The sequence below is a fragment of the Thunnus maccoyii genome, chromosome 17 (assembly GCF_910596095.1).
Source record: "Thunnus maccoyii chromosome 17, fThuMac1.1, whole genome shotgun sequence".
Lineage (NCBI taxonomy): Eukaryota > Metazoa > Chordata > Actinopteri > Scombriformes > Scombridae > Thunnus > Thunnus maccoyii.
The window spans coordinates 22118737-22135509 of record NC_056549.1 but is presented as its reverse complement, the minus strand read 5'-3'; the positions used below and the strand labels follow the sequence as shown (position 1 = coordinate 22135509).

Sequence of the window (16773 nt, the reverse complement as noted above, 5' to 3'; positions counted from 1 at the left end):
AAACATATAGTATGTAAAGATACGTTGATGTTGTACAAATATGTAACAACAGTCAGCAGATATATGGGCCTGGATGGACATTCTGTCTGTGTGCTGTGTACTGGCATATCTCAGCTTCATGGCACAAACAGAAAGAAAGACAGAACCACACCATTTGATCTTCACTCATTTAAACACAGACACATGCTGAGAGTCAGACACACACACACACACACACACACACACACACACACATGCATGCTACTGTATCTGTTAACACCATTCAAAGCCAGTGTTCTTGGCAGACTTCATGCTTGCCCTTCTTTTATCAAATTAAAGGCAGTGAAATCTCAAACCAATCAATGATGAAACTGCTCTAAAACACTCCGAGGCTCATTTGAATAAAACTCTAGCTGCTGGAACTTAATGAGGAGTATGTGTGTATTTGTTTGTGCAAGACAGAGGAGGGGGAAAAAAAAAAGAGTGTGTTGTGCATATCCGTTACACGTGTGAGTATGGTGGAGGCTGTTTGTGTGTGTGTGCGGCATGTGTGATGGTGTGTTCCCCTCTCATTTGAAATGTAAACGTGATATGATTAAAGCAAGTTGAAACTTTAATGGTGTGTGTGAGAGTGTTTGTAGGTGTGTGGGTGGGTGGCCCTGTGCCTGTGAGTGTGTGTGCGTGTGTGTGTGTGTGGTTGTGGCAATGCAGCATTTCCTCTCATTTGAAATGTAAACATGATGTGATTAGAGCCAAGACAGAACTAAAGCCGTCATGCTAATGAACAGCTGTACTGCATGTGTGTATGTACGTGCACGTTTTATTTGTATGTGTGCACGTGTGTGTGTGTGTGTGTGTCTGCGAGTCTGTGAATGTGTGTGTCACAGCCATATAATTACATAGTGGGATTTAAAAGCCAATTAAACACTTAAAACGTGGATGGAATCATATTATGGTATCTAGTAAACATGGACACACACACTGAGGAAAGTGTGTACAGTATTTTCTTGCCTCATTATGTGCAAGCGTGTGTGTCTGTGGTATGGCTGTGTGTGTGTGCACAGTTGTATGAATGTGTGCACATCTGCATCAGTGTTTGTGTATGTGGTGTGTAATTGTGTGTGTGTTTGCGATAGCCACTAATTAAGTCTCTAATTGCTACTCTCAATCATCCAGTGAGCCACAACACACTCTCTTTTCTACTCTCACTCTCTCTCTCTCACACACACACACACACACACTCACACAACCATAATCACACTGTAATTAGGCAGAGGGCCAGAGAGCTAAGAGCAACAACAAGGAGAGTTTCATCACAACCAGTCAGAATGTGTTGGTTTGGTAACTTTCTTTTCATCCCAGAAGCCATAAAAATTTAATTATGGTAATCAATATAAGTGATTATTTGAACTGCATAGTTTTACATAGAGCACATTTGTTTTTGCAATATCAGCGTGGGGGAGGGAGAGTTATTTAAATATACATTTATACCTGGGAGCTGGTGAGCCCAACCAGAACTCGACTAAAGCAGTCAAGTCCAACTGAAACCACATTTAATCATCCTTCTTTGCAGTCAAAAATAATGTCAACAATATATTGTTTATTGAAATATCAGACAGGCTCCTTTTCATCTCAGCTGATGATCAAAACAGCATCTAATCAGGCCTAAGTGACATTTGCATGTATGTTTACATGCTTTTTAATGTGCTTCAGCTGAACAGTAAATTAGCTATCTAGTCTGCTAACTGATGCTAGCAGTGCACTTTTAACCAGTGAATGTTCATTTGGTGGCTCGTTCAACAAATTGAGGTGCAGGACAAGATATGTGTATGTTTGTTAGTTAGATAAGAAGGAGATTTTAGCAGAAAAGCTAATGTGCGTTGTTGAGAATCTTGTATTGTGTAGCTGAATGGTATCGGGCTCTGTGTGACCATCTGCTCTGCCTATGATCGAATGCCACATTATCGCTGTATTCAAGATCTGATTTGAAAAGAATTAAGGTCTCCAGGTACTTAAGTGGAGGGCGGAATATTTAATCGAAATAATGTACTATAAGCTCTGCCGAATGATCTGGCAAATGTAATAAGAGGGAGTTTAACTTCTGAGATTCTGAGTGAGATTCTGTACTAAAACCTACAGTAGATGAACTGGATTATAAAATAGCTCTCTCTCCTGGTACGCTGCATTATTTTACTGTATACTCTCCTTTTTTTTTTACAATTAATTTGCAACTTGTATCTTTAAGATTGATCTGGGACACAACAGTGGTTTGTGGTGTGCTGAAGGGTCCTTGTTGCCTTGTTTTATGTGGTGAGCCATGGAAACAGCTGAAGAGGAGCTCAACAAACCACAGCACATAATGGTCAGAGTGACCTACGAAATGGCATTCCTGGTTGAAGATGTGGAAAAGACGGCTTGAACAGAAGAAACTGCACAAGTCTTGTACGATGACAAATAAAAAAAAAGCACTTAGGTCCCACATGGAAGGACACTGATGGCCTGAAATCACTGCACAAAACACTGAAACCACTAGCCGTCAGTGGTACCGTTTTCAGTGGAGCGTATGTAAGGACTGTGAGTGACTGAGGTGTCGCAAGAGAAATACACATCACAAGCTGGTCACACAGCCATTGATGTAGGGACGGAGGGAGCAGAGACTGCAGCTGCACTGGCAAAAGGATACTGAAGCTGAAGTGTGCAGCTATTTGCTAGTTATACATGCAGATAAAACAGGGAGACAAGTCCTCTGCCAGAATAAACGACCTGTTCAGCCGACAAGATAACATTTTACTATAACAAAATCTTTTTGGGAACATTGTAGAGTGGGACAGAATTAAATTCTGAAGCGGTGGATAGTGATATTTGTGGACATACAAAAACACTAAAGCATGAAGAACTTTTACACACGTGTAAATGGAGTGGAGGTTACACTGTAAGGCTTTGAAAATAACTAAATTATGAATGAATTTACTACTGTATTTATTATTAATAGTACACTTTTGGGTTTCTGACCTCTAGTAGTGGTACAGTTTTTTTAGAAATGGGGCCCAAGTGGATTTTGTTTGCATAGTGCATGTGCACAAGGACACACATGCAATTCTCTACTCAAAGTCAGTTTCTGACTATCCACAACTATCTCTACTTACTCAGGATCCATTGGAAATACTGCATTCATGCATGGCTGTATGCATGCATGCAAACAGTGTGATAAAGCAGGTGTTTCTCTTCACCTAACAAATGTGCAAACACCATTTTGTTTGTACAGTCTCTTTCTTATCACACACACACCCTACGAGGGCACTACCATCCGATACTTGCTAACTAGTCGCTAATAGAATACAGAAATGGAGTCACTGACTCTTTATCACCATGGTTAGTGATGCTGCAGCCTGATGGATGCGGTTTTTTTTTTTTGTTCAGACAACACTTAGCACCAGCAGCTGGCATTGTGTGCTGACAGCTGGCTGCCAGCCATCAGCCTTTGTGTTTGAGTTAAGTTTTCCATTAGTGATCTAAAAAAGGAGGCATGAAGGTGTTTTGATTATGTCACTTTGAACACACACTTCCTTCAAAGCTGTGCTTTATAGAATTGAAGAAATGTGTACTGTGTACAACACAATCTCTGTTCTATGTTCTATTTTTTAGTAGCGCTGGACTAGTTTTGACATTAATAATTACACTAGTTTTATCATAGCTTTTGTTTTGCATCCACTTAAGCTTGCTCATATTTGTGAAGATCCTACATATGTATTTATTTACAGGTTTTTTAATATGTTCTGGCAGGATAAATATTCATTTCATTAGATTTTTTCACTCACCTTTTCATATTCTTTACTATATCCTATCTCCTCTAACGTAATAATGGAAATTTCCCACAGAGACCTCTTACATTTAATATAATATAATGCAATATTCTCTAATGACAAATGAAACTAGTGAGACAGCAGACAGATACATCCAGAAATCCCAGTTGGCAGGATACAGAGGCAGTTAATAGAGGAGAGGTGGTGTTCATTTCTGCTACCTTTAGCTCCCAGCAGTGTATCCCTGATGAACTGCTCCAGGTCCTCAGCTCGTTTATGAATCCTGTCAGCATCATCCTCAACCTGTTCTCCGTCAGCAGACACCTTAGTGGCCTACATGTGCACACACACACACACACACACACACACACACACACACACACGCGTTATAAAACAATAAACGTGTTAAATAAGTGAGCATATTATTGACTTCTGTCAAACAAAGGAAGGGTAGGGATGAAGGGTGTACAAGAATGATAAGACGATGATGGCCTACACATACATACTGTGTATGTATGGTCTGTTTACCCACTGCTATTCTTGTGCCCCCACACACACTCACACAAACACAAAGATGGATGAATTATTGACAAAAAAGAAAACACAACCTCACACATTAACACACACACAAGAGGACCTGGGAATAGCAGAGACGGACAAATTCTTGACGGACAAGAAAACACACCTTAATACACTCATTTTAACACAACACACACACACACACACACACACACACACACACACACACAAACACACACACACACACACACACACACACACACACACACACAGAAAATGAGCAGGTTATTATTGTTTTGATTTGACAAGACCATGCTACATCATTCTAGCTTATGTGTGTGTGTGTGTGTGAGTGAGTATCTGTGTGATGGGGTATAGGTGATAGCATTGCTGTCAACAAATGTCAAGGTCCCAGTCCCTAAAAGGGTGTAGCTTGACAGCGTGAATGTGAGTGTTATTTTTCTCCATTTGGCATTTGTAGACCTCCTCCACTCAAAAAGTGTTTTTCTATTTTGGTTAACTCAACTGTGACTCTAAAAACTGTAGAAAAAAAAAGAAAAAAAAAGAAAAAAGAAAAAAAGCATAGATTCTTGCATTCTCTTGGAAAGACATAGAACTGCTTTTGGGTGTTTACTAAAATTGAAAATTATTTCTATCAAATACCGTCAAGACAAGAGGTCAAGGGGCCTCTCAGAAGTAACTGTTGATAACATTTCTCATTGGCAAGTCAAAAGGCTCCGTTAAATGTAAAGATAGCCCAATTACCAATTTTCTGATTCAGATTTCATTAACTTGTGACCATGTTAACAAGAAGTGGATTACAAACAACACGGAAAGTACATCACAATAATGACAAAACAATGGCAGCCGACTCCTGATGCTGATCCCAATCCAAGTTTTTTCATACTCACTAATTTTATTCTATTCATATTCTTTTGGATCAGACTTAGCTGATTTGTAACTGTGCCCAGCAGCCCATTGTCTCATAATTTGTCAATGATTTTTCATTCTGCAGACCAAACACAGTCTCATTAGAGATTCTGTGTTGATTCATAGTCTGTGCTGACCAGCACGTCACACAGCTGGTTAAACAGCTTTCTGTTTTTAAGTGTGTCACGAATCATTAGTTTGAAGTCTATGTTTGTGCAATGTTCATATGTACACTGAAAGAATTATTGGTCACCTCTCTTTCCATACTAGTTGTATAGGGATCTCTTCCTAATGTGAATCCTATATAAGAGAGAGGGTGGTAAAAATCACAGTTGTCCTTTCTGTTCAAATCTGAATTCTTAGGTTCAGTTTAAGCTTTATACATTCCAGCAGTCTGAGACAGACAAATCAAATGTGTAACTTAGAAGGATACAGAGCTCTGTATGATCCACTTTAAATACAGGGCTTTTTCCTGTCATGATGCACTGACATTTTGGAAATCCTGTGGACAGTTTTTCTAAGAGGAAACTAATTGTTTCCTGGAATGTACACAGTTTCAAATATATATATATATATATATATATATATATATATATATATATATATATATATATATATATATATATATATATATATATATATATATATATATATATATATATATATATATATATATATATATATATATGAATATAGAACAGCTCAAATATACAGCCAACAGCAGATGATGACTCAAAGATGATGTTCATCATCACAATAATCCAATAACGACCATGCAATTACTACCTGCAGTCAAATACCACCACAGTGACATATTATTTTTAAAGTTTCAATTAGATTTGACTGATTTACATGCAAAAAAAAGTTGCAGACAAACTATGAACAAAAATGTTGCCTGTTTGGTCTTCATATGGTGGCATAAACATGATCCTGGTAATGATGCACAAAAAAATCAGGATTTTTAAAACAACAAACTTTTGTTTCTTGGAACACCACCATAAAATTTAACCAGAACAATCTCTATCACATTATGTTGCTCATCACAGCCACATGTCTATTTGTATTGTAATTAAAAATGCAGAGCTCCAGGCAGTACAGACAGCCAGACTCTTAAAATGATGATGCACGCAGTCCTTACCCCTGGTAAAGAGGGAGATGTTTTAATTGACCCACGATTTTTCACAGAACTGTGTGAAGTATTTGCAATGCGTCAGTATCCAACACCGATTTACACAGCGGTAGAAACTGTGTAGAATAATCAATCATAACCGACAAGTTTGATCTGCACATAAGCACGGAGGTTTCTATGGTGCTTTTGCAACAGTCCCTCTCCATGAAGAGGCGGAGAGCGTGGCTGCTGAGAGGGACGTCTGGGCTACCTCACACAGCCTGCCGCCACTGTCCCTCAGACTTTTAAATCAGCATGTAGGAAAAGTGGTTGAATTGTTTTATGTAGGGCTTTTATGTCCGTCAGCATGCTGCAGATGGTTAGTTTTCATGCTGTCACAGTCGCAAGTTTGTTGTAGAAATGGCTAGACTTGTGTCTTTGAAGTTTTTCTGTACATAAGTGTTGCCTTTATGATCTCACTCCCCGCCACAGTCTATATTTACTCCATCTTACATGTTAGACAGACAGAGAAAGAGGCTGAAAGAAGGATAAAGAGTGAAAGGAAGACAGACTATGACAAAGAGGGACTAAAGTTGAGCCAAAAGAAAAATATAAGTGTCTGTACCCTGCTGTGTAGCTGGTCCATCTCAACAACCAGTGATCCCAGGTTGGAATCGGCCAGTTGTAGTAATCTCTCCGGAGCTTTCTGAGGCGACAGCATGTGCTGCAGGAGAGAAACAGAGAGATGAAGGAATTACAGAGAGAAATGTCTGACACATTTTGGCCCACGGCTATGCTTTTGAACTGTGTGGTTCTGTGGTGTAGAGCTAGAAAGAGGAGGATGAGCAAGTGAGAGCAAGAGCAAAGAAGGAAGAAAGAATTAATTAAACAGAGAGCATCTGATAGAACTCAATATATTGTAATTATACATGACTATATCAAAGTTAACATGAAAATAAAATAGTACAATTTTGGGAATGAAGATGTGAATTGGTTTTTTGCATCATTTTGACAACACAAAGGCTCAACAGCCTTAAATGATGACTCGTGTTTGAGGAGGACAAAAATAAAAGATGTTTGCATTCTATGAAAATGGTGAAAACAAGCTCACTAAATAACGTTAATGACAAAGTTCCTCTGACTGGTGCCGGTTGAACGTGCTGATTGGGTCTTGTGTCACCGTGCAGAGGCAGTCTTTACCTTGAGTTCTTCTGTCATGTTCTCAAAGCGGTACAGGATCTTGTATGGCGGTGGGAGGGGCGTGGTCAGGGTGACATCAGTGATGATGCGATACAGGCGATCCATATCGCTGATCAACAGACCCGAGCACTCATCATCACAGGCTGCAGAAACAAACACATAGTTACACAGCAGCTAGTGTGCAATGATGATGGTAAGAGAGGTTTAGAGACTGAGAGCAGAATGAGAACAGAGGAAAGAAAGGTCTAGTTTATCTACAATGTTCATAAAAAATATGTGTTTTTTTTTTTTAACTTAAGTGTGCGTATGTGTGCTTGTTGTTTACTTGTGAGTCTCTCAACACATCAGTGTAGAACTGTGGTGACTGCTTGTGTGTTTGTGTTTAAGTGACTCCAGCATCAGAAAGACAGGGCTGCCGATGCATGAAATTCAGCACAGAGAGGCAAAAGCACCTATTATGAGCACACACTGCAGGCTAAAAAAACACACACAAATGCACACACATCAGGGAATTCACTCAGACACACGCATACACATTTTTATGTATACCGCGTGTTTGAATTTCTCTGCCTTTCTATAGCCTGAGGCTGATTTATTGCAGAAATTAAAATTTCTGACAAGGGAAATCAAAGATAAATAAAATAAAATAAAAAACAGTTTCTACTCTATCAATCTCTGACAAAACCAGAACACACAATTACACCAATGCATTCATGCGGTCACATGCGCACACACTTTTCTCCACAAATACACACACAGATACGGTAAATATACAATTCAGTGTAGTTGGGAGTATATAGCCGCTTGTCAAATCCAAACCAAGTATGTCAGTGACGAAGGATTGTATTCACCGACCACACATTCTGAAATTAGGCACAAATTGAAATAGTTCCACCATTTGTTATCACCAGTTTCACTGCAAAAAGTGACATCACTGTGCTGTTTGCCAGATGGTCCTTTTTAAGTAGTTTACATTCAAGATGAAAATACAAGAATCATAATCTGAGTTATGGTCAGAGCTGGGAGGGATTAAGCAACAATGCAGCTCGTTTCAACAATAATGTACATTTTCTGTCCAATGACGCACATCATTACAGTACTTTATATACAATGTCTAAAAGCTAAAAGCCCCACAGAGGCCCAAAGTAAACCCCAGTGAATCTGAAGGATTTGCTCTGGCTCAGCTCAGTGAACTTGTGCTTCACACTGCAAATCCACACACATGCACAACATACAGGTGCAAAAATACATGCCGGTGCCTGTGTTCTTTAGAAAGTATCTTAAAGCTGTTGGAAATATGGTTTAACCCCTAGAAAATTGTTTTTGTGCTCAGCTGCAAGTAGAACACACCTATCTTACTTTGTTTCCTGCTGTTTGTTTTGGATGGCTGTAAATTTGGGGTTTTCAGTGTACTTCAAGTCCCTTTATATCATGGCTACAAATCCAGTCTTTGTCCAGAATGTGCTATAGACACCATGTTGCTGAATACTTGGGATATTTGGAGTAGGATCTTTACAAGGTGAAGATAAATCTGCCTTCAAGTTAGTAACACTGTGGTTTAGTTAAAACATGTTTAGACAAAATGTGTCAAATACATGTTAAGGTCAGATAGCAACAGTGTCTCCAAATCTGGTTTTGCTGATCTGATCTTTAATATACTTTATCTTGAGTCTTGGGGTTTTATATCTTCCAGTTGCAAAAAACAAACAAACAAAAAGCCAAAAACAAAATAAACAAAATAAAACCCAAAAACTTGCACCCAGTACACATTACATAGAAAGGAATTGCAGGATTCTTTGTGTCTATAGGTGGATTGTATTAAGCTATATCCTGAAATCATAAGAATTATTAGTTAGTTTCACTCTGGAAAAACATGGTTCAATTTCGAGCATAAACTCTCATGTGAAAATGTCCAACCTGTAATAACACAATCCATGATGTCACCTGCTGAAATTTAGCTACATTTCTATGCAAATGATGTTATATGTTAGATATGAAATGAGACCTGTCTGCATTTCCCCCATTCAGGACCGCAGAGTCCCAAAGTGCTAGGTTGCGTCTGATAGAATGGGAGACAGGGCAGAGCACAGGCAAAATGGAGAGCACAATCACTCTTCAACAAGTGAACAGCAGTCTGATCGTTCCACTCTGTATAAACCATCAGGACTTGTGATTATAGTCTGGATGTAGAAGCGACCGGTTTGGTGTCAGGGTACAGTGCAGCACTCGCACTATCAATTTATAAACACACACTTCATGTCTGAACACATAAAGACCTGAGCAAGCAATTTCCTCTCTGACCTGACAGCAGCAATTTCACATCAGCCTCTGCCTTGCAACCTTTTCTTCTATACTCTCACTCGCACTTGTACACGTACACTTACCTCTAGACATGCTAATGGCATCGAATTGGCCCTGCCATTATGGTCATATTAAGTTTAAATTAGCTCCAAATGACATTGAAATGATTTTCTAAATGACTTGAATCAGACTTCAGCCACGGCCCTCTGTCTCCCTTGGCAACTGGAGAAAAGGGTTGTGACTGCTCATTTGCATTTTATCACCAAAATAAAGTAAAAATCACAACATCAGGTGACTATGCTGGGTGGTGGGCCACCATAGAGAACAGAATGGAACAGAGGAAAGAGAGGCAGGATGTCTGTGGGGTTCATTAAGTCTGGCACCCTATGTTGCAATTCTGAGTTACTTTTGTGCTAGCTTCTGTTGTTGGAGACTAGTCAAAAGGGCCTTTATTACAATTTCAGTTTCAGTTAATTCTATTTCAATTAATGATACTAAAATTCATGTTCTAATTAAACCTGCACCTTCTATACCAAATATTGCAACCTGCAGACACCCTGGATGAAGAGAAAGCAAGACTAAAAAGAAAGAAAGAAAGAAAAAAGAAAAGAATACAAAAGAAAAAAAGGGTACCATGGATAATACTGAACAAAAAGCTGTGTGTTAGTCTTACAGATGATCCCAGCCGGTCCACACACATGCTTCTCCATGCACTGGTCACACGACCTCCCAGATGCCCCGACCCTGCAACGGCATTGGCCGGTGACAGGGTCACATGGTCCAAGGAACGCCCCCCACAAGGAACACTTACACTCCTCACAGTGACCGCCAGGCATCCGCGGGTTACCATGGTAACCAGTAGAACACCTGGACAGGGGGACCATGGGAAGATGGAAAGGGTAAAGAATAGTGTTCCTTGCAACCAGAGGTTCACATTGCTTTTACTAGAGACTGCAAACAAATGAAGCCAATTTCAAATGTGCACAAACAGGAAGTGAGAAATAATTTATACATATGTAAAATACTACCTAGATTACCTTGTATTACAAAATTATGGTTGTAACCAATTATGGTTATACTCTTATTGTCAGAGACTTTGTCCCAAAGTCTTGGACATTTAATGTGGCTGACATACAAAGTTAAGTTCATGATTTTTAAGCTGAACCTTTTTACATTATTCATGGCAAGATTGTGCACCTCTGTGTGTGTGTGTGTATGTGTCTGTGTGTGTGTATGTGTCTGACCTCTCACAGTATTTGCCCTCGTATCCCTCAGGACAGGCTGTACATCGGTAGTCATCGAACCCTTCAGCTACACAGGTTGGACTAAAACTAAACACAAAAAGATTTTCCACAATGTCAAAATACTTCCAATAGTTTAATTTTTAAGTAACTTTTAAGTTCCAATACGCATGTAAAAAAGTGCTGAGTCAGAACATGACTAATGGGCAGATAAATACAGTAATAGAGAGAAAGACACATAGAGGACATGACACATGACCAATACTTTCAATTTGTAGAGAAGAAACACACACTGAAGAGTACTTTCATATCAAACACAAAACTCATCAAAACCACACAAACAGACAGATGTACTCATAATTAGAAGATGATGAAGGGGATGAATGAGAGTAACAAAGAAAAGAAAGAAAGTTTACTTGTTCTCTGGGTTGGTAAGGGGGCAGGCGCAGGGTTTACAGTCATCAGGGGAACCTCGGACCACGCCGTAGAAGCCTGGAGCGCAGCGTTCACACCGATCACCCTCCGTGTTGTCTTGACAGTTCTACATGCCCATGCACACACACACAAACACACACAGAATGGATGTTATATCTGTGGAAAAAAAACAAAACTACATTGACTTCTATTCATTCTGTAACCCAACTATGACTCTAACCCCAATGTGTGGGTGTTAAATTCCCCATCCTCCACACAGCATGAGTTTGTGTGATGTGTGGTTGGTTTGAAATTCAGAGTTTGATCGTGTGAGCAAATGAAGGCAGCTGCAACAAAATGACAAAAAAAAACAAAAAAAAAAATCTCACGCTGCTTATCCAGAGAGCTTTTTATCTTTAAAAAAGAAAACTAATTTTCAAATTAAATTAAGAGCATTTAGGCTAGACTTTCATCTGGATGTTGTATTTGAATATTGCCTCTGGCACAATGAAAACAAGACACCAGATTTGCTTGAGCAAGAAAAAAATATATTTTTTTGATGATTAGAAAATATGAAAAGTTTATAGACATGTGTGATAAAATTAATATAGTATATTTCAGATCTTCTGATCAAAGCTGGGAGGAAATTAGTACTGTATAACTCCTTAGATGTGTGCAATCCCTTGCATGTGTCTAATTGTCTCAACTCGACAATGAGTAATTGAAGAGACGACAGATGGGGTCACTCATCATCCCCTCCGTGATTACTGACAAAATGGCATTGAGGAGGCTTGTTTTTTTTGGTGAGTTAGATTATTTTGGCACCATTGGTTGATTAACACCGACACCAGATGAAGAGCATAAATAATAGTGGCATACTGCTATTATTACCCACTGACAGTTCACTCCACAATTTTTGATAATAGTAGCACTTTTGATCACTGGTGTGCTTTGCTGTGAGGTGGTAAATTCAGAGACTTTAATGACATGTTTGACAACATGTTGGCAGTATCCTTTCAGTTTTTATCTCCTTAAAAGTTAGGAGCTGCCTGCTGCCAAGATTTTCTGGGTTTTTTGGGGGTTTTTTTTCTGACAGAGACAAATAGATGAAAACAGTCATCTGATTACTTTTATTTTTTAGGGAAAAGTTGATTGAGCAGCACCTCCGGACTGTCACTGGGAACTACCCAGTGTGGTTGCAGCTGCTTCTGCTGGAGCTGTGTGGAAATCATTACTCATTTCTTTTCACCAGCACTCCAGGCCTTCACACTGGTAAACTTGTTTCTAGCCTGGACTAGTTCTGATAGGAAATGTAGCCATCCACACACAATAATGAATGATTTTTGGGCCTCGTCCCACTTCTACAGTACATGATGAGGTGCTGTGAGACTGTGCACAGCGGCGGCCAAATAGCTGTTAGCTGACAGGTGCGATCGCACACGTTTAATAAGCTTCCTTCGTTAAGAGCAGGCCATCTGAAATACTCATTTACTTTGCAAGATTTCACTCACCTGTTTTATATGAGAGTAGCCACAAGGGTACAATGACACACACAACCACACATACATATACATAAAAAGATCCAAAATATTTTCATATCCAGAAACGTTTGTGTTCATCTTATTTGCCACTATGCTTATTATACAGCATAACATACACACAATACTTAGTCATACTTGTATTCTGACAACATGACAAAATACAGTGTGTTTATTTACATATTCTGTACGTTTCCACAATATGAACACACTTAACACACAGAAATACACACAGAAATGCTCACAGATGCAGACACATCGAACTGACACACACCCGCACACACACGGTGCACTCAATCATACAAAAACACAATGTAAACTCACACAAATATTTTACATACTGTATACACACACAACTCTCTCCTCTTCATATCCCCAGGGTCCTGTCTTATGTGTTCGCCTTGTTTGTTGAAATGGGAACTTCAATCAGTTCAACAGGAAGTTGCCTCTTAACGAGGCAAGTCATTTCCATTAACTTCCTGTGTTCCTTGTTACCGCTAATTACCACAGAAACAAACTCGTTTAGCATTTTCAATTTAGCCCGCTCGGTTAGAAAATGCTAATGACGCTGTTATGGAGAGCAAGATGGAAATGTGCAAGGAAAAAATGGCTGGGAGGCAAAGAGAGACAGAAATCAAACACAATAGGGGAGGGGGAGGGGGGGGGAGTAAAAAGAGAGAAACAAATTGGCAAAACTAGAGAAAATTAAGGAGAGATGAGAAAGAGAAGCAGAAGCGGTGCGGAGGAGGATTTGGACAAAGAAAAATGAGAGAATTGAAGGTAAAAGAGAGGGGGAATGAAGGGGAGATGAGAGGAGACAAAGGATGAGTAAATGCATAATTGAGGATAAGAGGAGAGAGAATGTAGGGAATGAGAGTTTAGCAGATAAAAAGACAAGAATACGGAGGAGTGGAGGAATGACAAAGAGAGGAGAATGGATAGAGGAATGAGAAGAGATGAGGTAGAATAGCAAAAACTGAGAAAAAACACATAAAAAGAATCAGAAATCAGAAAATATTGGAGGGCAGATGAGGAAACAAGCATATTGGAGCAAACTACAGTCTATATATTTAGAGTCTTATGAAAATGCTTGACGTCATGTGGGCAAGCATGTGGCACAAAAAAAAAAAAAATCCAAAAATTGAGAACGCAGCTACTGCCGGCATCTTTCTGAGTTTGTTGCTGAATGCATATTGTGTCACTACAAAATACAGTATACAGTGCACTAGTGTTGTAACCACATCAGACCACATAACATAATGGCTCCTTATCAGCCATCCAAAACAAATCTCAGTGGATAGAGTTTTCTGACAGCGTGAAGGGTTTTCTCTTTGGCCGTACAAGTATGTCAAAAACAGTGTAATTCTCTCAGTCTGCCAGTGTTTTTACAAATCAAATCCAAGTGGTGACCTTCGTTCAGCGCGTGAACAACTACTCCCTGGGGCCAAAGTCTTCAGATGGGGGACATACTACATAGCTGACAAGATTGGGAAAAGGCTGGGAAAGACTAACAGCTAACAACTGGCATGTGCAGATTTATCTCACAAGCCACCAGTTGGATTTAGGGGAAGACATGCAGGGAGGATCTCGTTCAATGCAACTCTTAAAAACACAGAACCAAAACAAAAATGAAAACGGGAAATTTCTCTCTTTCTTCCTGGTCTTGCGAGTAAAAATTAAAGAAAAGAAACTACCTGTTGTGTTTCACTGTAAGGGTCAGATATTGTTTGCCTTTGTCATGTGCTCTAATTGTATTTCATCTTCTCATGTTTTCATCTTCTCTCGTTCTAAAAGTAGCCATGTAGCTTTGGGTCAGATCCAGAGGAGAGGAAATTACACAAAATATGAATAAGCCCAGGGTCGTTAATTATTGCAGGGCTAATTACATTACCTGACATCCTCCCCCCCCATACACACACACACACACACACATCTTTTTCTTTCTCTCTCACCTCACTTTCTTTTCCAGTAGCTACCTGGCATATGGCTGTATGAGGGTCTCCAGCGACAGAGTGCTCCCAGGCACACACACATACACACACACTCATTCATTTACCTGGCATATGGATGTCTCAGGGTCACAGGTGGATGAGTGCCCACTGCATTGGCATTGAACACAGCTGCCCATACCAGCAGCAGTGGGCACACTGGACGCTGGAGCAGATGCCAGGGAACCGCTGCGAAGACGGTAGAAACCTGCAGCACACTCCTGCAGAGAGAGAGAGATAGAGAGAAAGAGAGAGAGAGAGAGACAATGAAAGTAGAAATACACTATTAGATCCAATTTTGGTAGCATTTGTTCCCACAGTCACAACACACTATGTATGATATTTAGATGCACACACACGCTTATAAATCACACACAAATATTCTAAACAACACTCAATACATGGAGACATAATTATCCTTAATTGTTATTTCTCTAGGCAACTGTTGACCACTCTCACTTTCACACACATACACACAATTAAGAGTTATTCCCTTCAGTAACTTTTGAGCACACACATGCACGCACCCTCACATACCCGCTCACATAAACATACACACACACACACACATACATAGACATGCAAGGTAACTCTCTCTCCCTCTCTCTCCTGTTCAGTAATAATTAATGGAGTCCATTTAAAGAGCCATCTGTTCCCTCTGCTAGCGCTAAACGCCCGTTTAAAAATACTTTATTAACAACGACGGCAGCTACAAATAGAATGGCCATCTGTCAGCCAAGCCCTCTACGACCTGAACATTTCAAGTTTAGCTACCGTTTGCTATTTGGCTTCCATTTGGCACTTTTTCAACAGTATCTGTAGCTTCTAAATTATGTACACGACTAATTCTTTTTTTTCAGGCAATATAAACGGGTGCTCCTCTGCACTCGAAATAACAGGCGACAAAGTGAAACAGAGGTTGAAAAATATAGTTAAAAGTTTGCTGGCATGCCACGTACTCCTTTGAGATTAACACAATAATACTTAAATGACTCTCAGGCGCCAGCGTCCAGTGGAATTGCTCAGGACTGTTGCCTCGGTGTATCATAAGCCGTCTCTACAAAATCCTCATTAAACTGAAGATTGAGTCACTCCTGTATGCTTTCTGTGGCTTAAGAGAAGGAGCTGGACGCAGCTGAAAGTCAATTGCTTTGACAAAATCACAACTCAGTGGACGAGACACTCAGTGAGGCTTAATCCCGGTTAAGCAAAGCAAAAAATAAAATACATAAAAAAACAAAACAGGAGAGTCTGAAAAGCGTCAGGGCGGCTTAAAACTCTGAACTAAATGTAAATTGGAAAGTTGTGAGATACTATTGAAAGCCTAGTCTGTGACCTCCATGTTTACATTCTCTCTCAATGTAAAGTCTGCACACAAAAAGAATTCATTCCTTTGAGCAGTGAGGGAACGAGAGAAAGAGGGTAACTCACACAGTGATTCATGTTTGTAATGTCAGATCCAAAATATACATTCTCAACATGTGTCAATACAAATTCTGTGTATTCATTTTTTTGTAATATTGCCATACAGTGTTGTACTTCTGGATCTTCTTTTTGTAATGAGGACATTTCATCACACAAATAATTAAAAATACTAGAACTGAGTTACAGAAACTTAGTGATGTATTTTACATTCATATACATTGGGTATATTGTGAATGATTATCTCCTAGTGTCCTAATTTTCTATATGACATTACAAAGCAGTTGCAAACAGAACCTGCTGTAACTTGTATTCTGGCAAAAGTTCAAC

The 16773-nt window shown here is 39.5% G+C and overlaps 1 protein-coding gene across 4 annotated transcripts in view; it reads right to left on the bottom strand.

Moving 5' to 3' along the window:
* The window catches only part of lama2 (laminin, alpha 2), a 206596-nt gene that overhangs the window by 45618 nt on the left and 144205 nt on the right, over positions 1–16773 (bottom strand). For all 4 annotated transcript variants that reach the window (XM_042389960.1, XM_042389962.1, XM_042389961.1 and 1 more), the window contains exons 32-38: positions 15090–15242; positions 11498–11622; positions 11085–11171; positions 10514–10707; positions 7540–7682; positions 6965–7063; positions 4004–4115 (exon numbers count right to left, since the gene is read on the bottom strand). In XM_042389960.1, coding sequence (XP_042245894.1) covers positions 4004–4115; positions 6965–7063; positions 7540–7682; positions 10514–10707; positions 11085–11171; positions 11498–11622; positions 15090–15242 — 913 coding nt within the window. The remainder of the gene's footprint in view (positions 1–4003; positions 4116–6964; positions 7064–7539; positions 7683–10513; positions 10708–11084; positions 11172–11497; positions 11623–15089; positions 15243–16773) is intronic.